General features: G+C 40.4%; 1 protein-coding gene across 1 annotated transcript in view; it reads right to left on the bottom strand.

Annotated features, from left to right (window-relative positions):
- LOC132405284 (eukaryotic peptide chain release factor subunit 1) overlaps positions 1-12336 on the bottom strand; it is a 44085-nt gene that overhangs the window by 30546 nt on the left and 1203 nt on the right. The window contains exon 2 of the mRNA XM_059989968.1: positions 2196-2371. Within this exon, the coding sequence (XP_059845951.1) occupies positions 2196-2371 (176 nt within the window). The remainder of the gene's footprint in view (positions 1-2195; positions 2372-12336) is intronic.

The following is a 12336-nucleotide window of genomic DNA, read 5'->3' on the forward strand; positions in this document are numbered from 1 at the left end:
TCCGTCTTAATGTATTTTAACAACTCTAACCCCTCCTCTCCCTTAATATCAACATGGTTCAGAATATCAACCTCACTCATATTATCCTCACCGTCATCAAGGTCCTTCTCACTGGTGAATACCGAAGAGAAGTATTCATTGAGGAGCTTGCTCACTTCCACAGACTCCAGGCACATCTTCCCACTTTTATCTTTCATCGGTCCTACCTTCACTCCTGTCATCCTTTTGTTCTTCACATAAGTGAAGAATGCCTTGGGGTTTTCCTTTACCTTACTCGCCAAGGCCTTCTCATGCCCCCTTCTTAATCTTCTCAACCCCATCTTAAGCTCCTTTCTTACTACCCTATATTCCTCAATAGACCCATCTGGTCCTTGCTTCCTAAACCTCATGTATGCTGCTTTCTTCCACCTGACTAGATTTTCCACTTCACTTGTCACCCATGGTTCCTTCACCCTACCATTCTTCATCTTCCTCACTGGGACAAATTTATCCCCAACATCCTGCAAGAGATCCTTAAACATCGACCACATGTCCATAGTACATTTCCCTGCAAAAACATCATCCCAATTCATACTCAAGTTCTAGCCTTACAGCCTCATAATTTGCCCTTCCCCAATTAAAAATTTTCCTGTCCTCTCTGATTCTATCCTTTTCCATGATAATATTAAAGGTCAGGGAGTGGTGATCACTGTCCCCCAGCTGCTCACCCATTGACAGATCTGTGACCGGACCCAGTTCGTTACCTAATACTAGATCTGGTATGGCATTCCCCCAGTCGGCCTGTCAACATACTGTGACAGGAATCCATCCTGGACACACTTAACAAACTCTGGCCCATCTAAACCCTTGGAACTAATCAAGTGCCAATCAGTATTAGGGAAGTTAAAGACACCCATGATAACAACCCTGTTATTTTTGCACCTTTCCAAAATCTGCTTCCCAATCTGCTCCTCGGTATCTCTGCTGCTACCAGGGGGCCTACAGAATACCCCCAGTAGAGTAACTGCTCCCTTCCTGTTCCTGATTTCCACCCATACTGACTCAAAAGAGGATCCTGCTACATTACCCACCCTTTCTGTAGCCGTAACAGTATCCCTGACCAGTAATGCCACCCCTTCTCCCTCCCCCCCCCCCCTCTCTATCCCTTTTAAAGCACTGAAATCCAGGAATATTGAGAATCCATTCCTGCCCTGGTGCCAGCCAAGTCTCTGTAATGGCCACTACATCATAATTCCATGTATGTATCCAAACTCTCAGTTCATTACCTTTGTTCCTGACGCTTCTTGCATTGAAGTACACACACTTTAGCCCTTCTACCTTACTACTTTTACACCCTTTATTCTGCTTCTCTTTCCTCAAAGCCTATCTATATGTTAGATCTGGCTTTACTCCATGTACTTCTTTCACTGCTCTATCGCTCTGGGTCCCATCCCCCTTGCAAATTAATTTAAACCCTCCCGAACCATGCTAGCAAACCTAACTGCAAGGATATTGTTTCCCCTCGAGTTCAGGTGCAACCCATCCAATCTGTACAGGTCCCACCTTCCCCAGAAGAGATCCCAATGATCCAAAAATCTAAAACCCTGCCCCCTGCACCAACTCCTCAGCCACGCATTCAACTGCCATCTCCTCCAATTCTTACCATCACAATCATGTAGCACTGGCAGCAATCCTGAGAATGCCACCCTTGAGGTCTTGTTCTTCAGCCTTCTGCCTAGTTCCTGAAACTCACACTTCAGGACCTCATCCCTCTTCCTGTCTACGTCGTTGGTACCAACATGTATCACAACTTCTGGTTGCTTTCCCTCTCGTACCAGGATGTCATGCACCCGGTCAGAGACATCCCGGTTAGTTGTTTCTTTGTAGTTATTTTTCCAACTCAACCCTAAATTATCTATTTTTCAACCTTTCCTCATCCGTCACAAGCTTTAATAATTTACTTCAAATGTCTACCTTCAACAGCTTTGGCAAATTGTGTACAATGAATGAACAATCATCAGGTTGAGTACACTTTCCAAGTTTTTCTGACTCATTTCAAGACCGAGGCTAGATGCACTTCACCTACTAAACAAGAAGAGTAACTTCCAATGCAAAAGGTAGCTACCACATCCAGGCAATCAGCAAAAATTGCAGCTTCAATCAATGCATCGTGAGACAAACCAACTTCAAGGCAAGTTTTGTGGATACAGACCAACCTTTGTTGTATAGTTTAAGGCGTTGCTGCACAGATGTAATGGCCCCCAGCACTGACAAACGATTCACTCGAGATTTTATGTTTGAAGCAGTGCCAAACTCATCCGCCAACATTTTTGCCACTCGTGAGATCTGGTCTTTGGGAGGAATGATGAGTGATATCATACTGGTGCCATTCCTAAAGAAACAAAAACATCTGTTTCACTGAAATATTCAATCAGATCATTGGTCAAATATGTTATAATATGAGCCACACAGATACATGTACAAACCAAATACACCATGAGTGGTTAGGATAAAGGAATTCTTAACCTTAATTGTAAGTGAGATTAGACACAAAATGACACGTTTCTTGTGGCTGAGGGTGAGGTCCTTAAAGGCAGAGGACTTATTGGTCACATCTGTGGGCAACACACAGAAAGACCCTGACCTGCAGCTACACACTGATCACAGTTCTTTGCGGGAATGGAACCCACTCTCAGGGTTTAACAAATGGCCATTATTCAGCATGTCAAAGGCTTAGCCTAAAAGCCCTGCTCACTTTCGAAGGACTGAGATTTCATGGCTCTGGAGACAGTGATGAGGGGGTGGGGGGGTGCAGTTGGAGGTTGGTGTCCAGGCAGGAGATCCAAATCTTTGTGCCCAGAGACCCTGGACCTTTGCGCACAGAGCTCAAAAAAGCAAAACAGACTTTTAACATCATAAACCAGGAAGTTGTTTGTTATGTCTCCCTTCTCGTTGTGAAATGCAGGGAGGGGGAGCGGGAGCGTGCGCTTGTGGTATATTGAATACCAGGTGAACAAGTAGTCTTTGGGATACTGCAAGTCTGTGTCTTTGCTGTTGCTTTGCTCATGCTTGAGTGCTTGGTGGCTTGTGCCAATGCTTTTTTTGCTGTTGGGGACATCGTTGCTTGCTGCTGCTTACACACAGGAGGGAGGGGAGCTGGGGGGACTTTGGGGTTCTACCATTTAACTGTCATTCATTCTTTGGGGCACTCCTCTGTTTTCATGGATGGTTGCACACATATTGCACACATTTCTCTGACATTAAATGTACCTTTGAAACATACAAGTTAGAAAGTGTTTTTGGCAAAACAGACAGCCTAGCAGAGCTTATGATGAGCTTCAAGCAGACATTTCAGGAGAAAGGGGAGTTTGGGTCTGTGCCAGTGAGCAGGAATGAGCAAATGTTTGGCCATTGCTGGAGCAGACTTGGAGGCAATTCCATGCAACAGAACCAAGGCAAGGTGAGCAGAACTGCGAAAGAGTGAGGTGGAGTTTGGGTCCAAGAGCAAAGAAACACCCGAGGTTTGACTGATTCTAAGTGCCAAGCTGAACTGGAAAGGTCGGGTACAGGCCGAGTGGAAGCGGTGGGGCTTGGATGAAGCAGCAGGACCAGAGTCTGAGGTCAGGGTGTTGGGGCCAGAGGTAAGGGATGGTCCAGTTCCAACTTGCTGCTTCATGAGGTTTACTCATCTCTGAACTGAACTGAGGCTGTGGGTTGCAATGAACGGGTTTCCACAGACACACTTTCATGCACTTCAGTTCTAAATTCAGTTGTTTACTTTTATTGTTTGCATGATTTGGATTTTTTCCCTCTGCACATTGGGTATTCTACAGTCTAATCTTGTTTGAATGGGTTCCATTGGGTTTCTTTGTTTTGTGGCTGTCTGTAAGGAGACAAATCTCAAGGATGCATATAGACTTAAGCACTTTGATAATAAATGTACTTAAGAGTTTAGGTGATGTTCACTCAAGGAAAATGCAACCCTTAAGCCTCTTGACTTCAGCACCACTGCTAAAAACAAGAGAATGTGCATTGCCTGCCAACATTTACTGAACTCAATAACCAGTTTTTTTTTTGCTGTCATTAAGGAAAAAGTTATATACCCCATCTCCTTCCTGACTCCAACCTATCATTAAATACAGCCCACTAGGGTTGAGATACAGCCCATAAAATTGGTCTGTCATTTTGCAATTTTGTAATTACTTTATCGTCTTCAGCTTTTGAAGGGGATAAAGTCTGGTGGAGGTGGTCAGTGGTTCCAGCAGCCCACTAGGGCTGTATTGGGGATTTGCCTACACACCCCATTCATGAGTGCAATCTTCAGCCCTACGTAGGATTTCAATTCGAAACATCAACAATTTCTTTCTTCCCACAATTGCTGCTGGAACTACTGTCCTTCTCCAGCAGATTCTGTTGAACCAGATTCCAGCATTGTAATCTCAGGTCTACATTCTTCAGATATGCATGTTTTCTCAAAGAAAATCAGCAATCCATAAAACAATGGTGATGCAGAAAACAGGAAACAGTAATTCCTCAACCAAAGATGGCAGAGCAAAACAAAAGTCATTTACCACTTGGTAAAAAAATTCACCTATGCAGCAAGGTGGTTCCTGAATGCACGGTTCCAAGCAGACTTTCACCCATGTTTCCATAACATGTTTGGAAAAATATGATTTACTGCATACACAAGTGTCTCCCTTGTATTTAACAAATAAAATTCATTAAGAGTTCCCCTCAGAAAGTTGAGTTTTTCACTACTTCACATAATATTGTTAAAATCTGCAACTGAAGTTAATAGAAATATCATGGTTGGGATCTTCCTATTTTGATAGGCTTGCTGACATCCATTTTTGAGGGTTAAGAATGAAAGCAGCAAAAGGCTTCACAGGCAGTTATTAGACAAAAACTGAAGGAAATGGAGTCATTCCAATCCATTCAACAAGACAAATAACAGACTCAACTCCTTTGTGATTTTAGCAAATGGGTCCACCACAAGTGAAAAAAAATTAAACCAAAAGAAATTTTCATGTTTGTCTAAAAGGCAGGGGTTAATTGTTAGATTAACATGCAGCAGTACAATTAGTGAATGTACACAAAAATCCAAGGTACAAGCAGGATTTTCTTAACAAGTTGAACAAAAACTCACTTCAGACAAATGCATTTTCTCTGGGAACTGCAAATACAGGAGGAAATATCAAAGCCAGAAAAATTCCAATAATTTTATGAAGTCAACCCCGCCAATCTGTGATCTTGAAATTATAGTAGCCAAGAGCACGCACAATCCAGTAGAGCATTGTTCCAGGAATCTTAAAACTGGAAGTCTAACATGTACATGCAACTCAAGCACTCCAGCAATACAAGGCAAAAACAATGTCTTGTTAGGAGTGCTGCAAGTGACACTGATACTCTTCCTGCAAATCAGTTGTTTGCTCAATCTGGTTAAAAAAAAAGGGGGAAAACTAATGCAATTAGATACACAAAACTTCAACTACTAACTTCAGCAAAAGCTGCAATATGTACTTTATCACATCTGTCAACAAGAATGTGCATTTATTTAGCATAATATCCCAAAGATCTTCATTGCGCTCCATGAAATTACCCAGCGTTTTTCAAAAAGTGTCTTTAATAATGAATATGTAAAGCAATCATTTCTCAGTAGTGCTTTGGACTTTTGCACTCTTATGACCTTGAGTTAATATCTAACCCTCAAAATATCACCCTGATAATGCAGCGATGATCTTTTTAGATTATGTACTATAGATCCTCGAGTGCAATTTGACCTCACCACAATTAATCAAAAGCAACAAGGCTACAGCTGAACTATGCAGAATGAAGGTTGATAAATGAAACCAATTGTTTCAAAATGTGGCAGGGCACTGCAATCTGGTCAAATGAATATCCTATGCCTCATGGAAACAAATTATAACATGAACAGCAGATGTTATTAAAAGAAACCTCAAAGCATTATGAGTGGGGATAGTGGAAGCTAAGAGATCTGTCTAAACTTTTTTCATTACAGGAGAGAGAGGTTCAAACAGTTCAGGTACTAGGAACGAATAATGGGACATAAATGGAAATTCCACATCACCCCTAATGTCATGCATTGGAGAAATTATACATAATTATACATCAACTGCAGTATAGCAAAATTTGCTGATGAAATAAGGATAAGTTACCAAGAGCCAATGAAACGGTAAGTGAATGGAGGTGATGGCCAAAGGAAATGTACAAACTATAGTAAGGGATAAAATTGGTCCTCTTGAAGGTCAGAGTGGTCGGCTATGTATGCAACCAAAAGAAGTGGGGGAGATCTTAAATGGGTTTTTTGTGTCTGTACTTACGAAGGAAACAGGCATGGAGTCAATGGAAATAAGGCAAACAAGTAGTGAGATCATGGAACCTATACAGATTGAAGAGGAGGAAGTGCTTACTATCTTGAAGCAAATCAGAGTGGATAAATCCCCAGGACCTGACAGGGTATTCCCTCGGACCTTGAAGGAGATTAGTGTTGAAATTGCAGTGGCAGATATATTTAAAATGTCGGTATCTAATGGTGAGGTGCCGGAGGATTGGAGGATAGCTCGTGTTGTTCTGTTGTTAGAAAAAGGCTCTAAAAGTAATCCCGGAAATTATAGGCCAGTAAGTTGGACGTCAGTAGTAGGTAGATTATTGGACCAAGTACCAAGAGATAGGATCTACAAGTATATATTTAAAATGTCGGTATCTAATGGTGAGGTGCCGGAGGATTGGAGGATAGCTCGTGTTGTTCTGTTGTTAGAAAAAGGCTCTAAAAGTAATCCCGGAAATTATAGGCCAGTAAGTTGGACGTCAGTAGTAGGTAGATTATTGGACCAAGTACCAAGAGATAGGATCTACAAGTATTTGGATAGACAGGGACTTATAAGGAAGAGTCAACATGGCTTTATGGGAGGTAGGTCACGTTTAACAAATCTATTAAGAGTTTTTCGAGGAGGTTACCAGGAAAGTGGATGAAGGGAAGGCAGTGGATGTTGTCTACATGGACTTCAGTTAGGCCTATAACAAGGTCCTGCATGGGAGGTTAGTTAGGAAGATTCAGTCGCTAGGTATACATGGTGAGGTAGTAAATTGAATTAGACATTGACTTAATGGGAGAAGTCAGAGTGGTAGTGGAGGATTGCTTCTCTGAGTGGAGGCCCGTGACTAATGGTGTGCCACAGGGATCAGTGCTGAGTCCATTGTTATTTGTCATCTGTATCAATGATCCAGATGATAATGTGATAAACTGGATCAGCAAATTTGCTGATGATACAAAGATTGGAGGTGTAGTGGACAGTGAGGAAGGTTTTCAAAGCTTGCAGAGGAATTTGGACCCTTTGGCATGGTCCAAGAGGCAAAATGGCAAATGGCAGATGGAGTTTAATACAGGCAAGTGAGGTATTGCACTTTGGAAAGACAAACCAAGGTAGAACATATAAGGTAAATCCCCAGGTAGGGGATTTGGTAGGGCACTGAGGAATGCAGTAGAACAGAGGGATCTGGGAATACAGATACAAAATTCCCCAAAAGTGGCGTCACAGGTAGATAGGGTTGTAAAGAGAGCTTTTGGTACATTGGCCTTTATAAATCAAAGTATTGAGTATAAGAGTTGGAATGTTATGGTGAGGTTGTATTAGGCATTGGTGAGGCCAAATTTGGAGTACTGTGTACAGCTTTGGTCACCAAATTACAGAAAGGATATTAATAAGGTTGAAAGATCGCAGAGAAGGTTTACAAGGATGTTGCCAGAACTTGAGAAACTGATTACAGAGAAAGGTTGAATAGGTTAGGACTTTATTCCCTGGAGCATAGAAGAATGAGGGGAGATTTGATAGAGGTATATAAATTATGAAGGGTATAGACCGAGTGAATGCAAGCAGGCTTTTTCCACTGAGGCTAGGGGAAAACCAGAGGACATGGGTTAAGGGTGAAGGGGGAAAAGTTTAAAGGGAACATGGGGGGGGCTTCTTCACACAGAGAGCTGTGGGAGTGTGAAATGAGCTGCCAGATGAAGTGACAAATGCAAATGACATAAGTGACAACTTTTAACATCTAAGAAAAACTTGGACATGTACATGGATCAGAGGTGCATGGGGGGATATGTTCCAGGTGCAGGTCAGTGGGACTAGGCAGAAAAATGGTTCATTGATACAAGAATGTTGAAGCAGCTAAGTCTCATAGCCCAGGAAAGTAAATGCCCAAAAATTCACGCAGGCAATGGTCAGCAGACCAAGCAGAATCAAGGAATAAAATTAATCACTAGCCCCAAATTTTCTGATTTAGACTTGCACTAACACAATTAATCTTGCAATTTCTATGACTTAGCTTACTATTTGATCCAATTTATTCCACTCATTGAAATTCACAAGTTCTGTTTTACTTCTCTAAACATGATGTTCTCAAGTCTCTGCATTAAGTGTTCATAACTTACTCTTTCCACTGGATTTCTTGGCCAGCATACTTCAGAGGCTTTGAAAAGTGTGGATGAAACAGCATTTACCAGGAGCGATCCAAAAGGATTTCAAATGATTAAGGCACAATACAGGTTTAGAGTTAATTTTAACAGTATGTTTCTGTGGTATATAAACATCGGCATTGACCAGCTGGGTTGATTGGCTTGTTTGTATTGTAAATTCTGCAGAGCACAAGGTCACCTTCCTTCCAAGGCTGAACAGTTTTTTTTAATTTATCCTAACAACTCAGTCCTACAACTTACACTAATCATTCGCTTATCACTTTCCTGAATACGTCTGAATGCGCTAAAATCTTAGGCAGAAGATCAGTTTTGTTATGGATGTTTATTTTTGTCTTCTACATTAGTGTCAGTATAAAAGATCAAATTTTAGATTGCCAAACATACATTTTCCAAAGTATTAAATGTTTGAGAGAATTTTTGTCATTTGTTAAAAGAAAGTAATTGCAATCATGAGAAAGTCTTCAGATACTGGAAATCCAAAGTAAATTAAATTCCAAGATCATTAAGTGATTCATTACTTGATTCTTAGTAGGTATATGCCTAGTGTGTGATTAAACAAAGATCACAAACAGGTGCTAATGTTCAATGTCATAATGTGTTGAATGAACCCAATTAACAGAAACAGAAACTATATGAAGGACAGCCAAACTAAAAGGTGAGGGCAGGATAAGTGTGACAAATCAATTCTTATACCATGGCAAGAGTGAGTATAGCAGCAAGACTCAAGGTGGTCATCCTGCAGTAGCAAAGTCTTAACCAAGCAGAAATTCTGCAGCAGCCAGGAGTTTCAAGATTTGCTGTCCAAGCTCTTCTGAAATAGTACAGACAAGGTAGAGGACCAGAAAATCAGTGGTCATTCACAGAAACAGATGAATGCAGCAGACAAGAGATGCATCAAATTGACGTCCCTTCTAAATCAGAAGAACTCTAGCACTATCAGCTTTGAACCCACAGACTTGTGTTCCGATTGTTCTATAGTCTGGATAAGTCTTGTCAGAAGAGTTCTTCATGGAAGAGTTGCTGCCAAAAATCTATTCCTCTAAAGTGGAAATAAACCCAAGAGACTCGCCTATGCACAAAATGGAGTGCTGAACAATGGCGGTGAGTGCTCTGGACTGAAGAGTCAAAATTTGAAGAGCTGGAGAGTACTACATGGATAAAGGTTTGGTTGAAGAATGGTGGAGAATCCCTGCAGGGTTGTGCCTGCATATCTTGAAATGGGGATGGTGATGGCCAGAATTAACAGAAGACTCAATGCAGAAAAGTACAAGCAGATTCTCATCCATCACACAATACCATCAGGGAGACTTTAATTCTAATTTTCATTCTGCAGCAGGACAATGACCCCAAACAGACAGCCAAGGTAATGAAAACTGTCTACAGCAAAAAGAACAAGGACTTCTGCAACAGATGGCATAACCTCCACAGAACCCTGATTTAAACAACATCGAGACTGTCTGAGATTACCTGGACAGAAAACAGCAAGTAAGATAGCCGAAGTCTGCAGAAGACAGCAATGTTTCCAAGATGACTGGAACAACCTACTAGCTGGTTTTCTTATAAAACTGCACAACAGTGTACATAAGAGAATTGATGCAGTTCTAAAGGCAGTAAGTGGTCACACCAAATAATGATTTGATTTTGTTTTATACCGCTCTTCATAGCCAGTTTTTTAATATTTAGAAATTTTCCATTTCATTATTGTTGAAAGCATCTTAGCTGTACAGATTTTTTTTACATGTGCCTAAGACTTTTGCACAGTACTGCAACTCACTAGAATTGTAGGAGTAACAGATGTGGGAGGACAATGGCAAGTAGAATTTTATGAATGAAGATGAGAATTTTTAAATTGAGACAGTTTAATTATCTCATTGTAGTTCACTAGAGTAAGGCATAAGTCCACAAACTTACCACTGTAACAATAAGCGTAGTGGTTAGCATGACATTATTACAGCTCATGATGTTGCAGTTATTGAATTCAGTCTTGGCAGATTCCTACTGAATCTAAATAAGCTTGCCCAAGCTTGTGTTTTGTTGATTTGGATAGAACATGCTGATTGACTTTGGAGTGACAATAAGCAAGGTAACAAATTCAATGAAGAACAAATACACAAACCTGTTTTTAAAAAATGCCTCAGACTGTCTTTGTTGGATTGAGGAAGTTCAATTGAACAATTTGCTTTTACTTTAACCAGCATTTCATCACCAAAAAATTAAAGTAATTAGACAGAGTATAACAGTGCACATTACTAATGCCAAAGTTCCTCCACCTAATACAAGCCTAAAGCTTTCAACCATGCAACTAAAATATCCTAATAGTATCACAAAAAAAATCTGTATAAGAGTTTACCAGTTCCTGCTCTTTACCTAATTTACATTTTCAGCAGTTGTGGACTTGGAGAATGGGGGGGGGGATTCTGACCTATTGGAAATCAGAAATCACAGGCATGCAGTTTCATGATTGGCTTATCTACATAAAAAGGGTGTGCGCCCTTCATCAACTAGGAGAGTAATTGTGACCATATCTATTAGCACTTAACTTTGTTTTAGCCTTCAACCTCAATGTTCTCAGAATTAATTACTCCAAAGAAAACCACAGCAATCTGCTCAGAATGGAGCAGTAATAAAAGCATTGTTAATTACAGTGAATCATAAAATGCAAATTAAGAGCAACTTAAAGTAAAGCTTGTCACAACAAAGGCTTTCCATTTGTCTATCTAAATTTGCAGAGGGCAAACCTGTTTATTTATTTAAACTATCAACCATATTTATTTAAAGATACTGCGCTTCCGAATCACCCCACTGCCCTTATTAAACCCTAGCTTACAATGACCAATTAACCCACCCTTTGGACTGAGGAAGAAAACAGAACACCCACAGAAACACATGTATTCCTTGGGGAGGATGTACAGACTCCTTACAGAGGATGCCAGGATTAAACTCCAACCTCGTGAGCTGTAATAATGTCATGCTAACCACTATGCTTATTGTTAGTGGAAAGTTTGTGGACTTATGCCTTACTCTGGTGAACTACTATGAGATCATTAAACTGTCTCAATTTAAAAATGCTCATCTTCATAAAATTCTACTTGCCATTGTCCTTCCACATCTGTTACTCCTACAATTCTAGTGTCTTCAAGAACTCTCACAAAATTCTGATTAAGTTCCCATGCATCTTGGACTCGCATTTAGATAGAAACTATCCAAGAGATAAACTCTTTTTTGATTGAGATACATGTATGTATCTGTGTAAAAACAGCTCTTTGACCAAGTTCCAATTTTGGCCATCAACACACTTCATACTACTTTTTGAATGATAGTCTTCTACATTTTTATTTGTTACAACTGGTTGTGCTCTGCAATAACAACTTGAATAAGAATTCAGTGAAATACTTTGAGACAAACAAATAAAGTGTTAAACTGAAGATTTTGTCCGACCAGACAAAAATAGCACCAGTTGTTCAAACTCTTTATGCTGTGTAACATTAACTACAGTACAAATGGATGTAGGTTTGAGTGGCAACAAATGGCAGATATCCCAAAATGCTTTAATGTTGATTTTAAACAACTCCCTGAAGAAACAACTAGTGGCACTGAAAAGTGATGATCCTGTACAGCAGCTGAATGGAGGGATGTTTGAAATCTGCATTGATCACACATTACTACTTATAACAAAGACAGTATGTGATGTACACTTTGAAGCTTCAAAATTTAACACCAGCACCCACCTTCCTCTTTCTCCTTCACTGCTTGACAATTAGCCAGATGCAAACACTGTGCTGGACAACTCACCTGAGATTATTCACAAAGCACCTTCTCTTACATCAACCTGAACTACACCAAACAACCATCTCAATGAGCTG

This window comes from Hypanus sabinus, chromosome 15 (assembly GCF_030144855.1).
Source record: "Hypanus sabinus isolate sHypSab1 chromosome 15, sHypSab1.hap1, whole genome shotgun sequence".
NCBI lineage: Eukaryota > Metazoa > Chordata > Chondrichthyes > Myliobatiformes > Dasyatidae > Hypanus > Hypanus sabinus.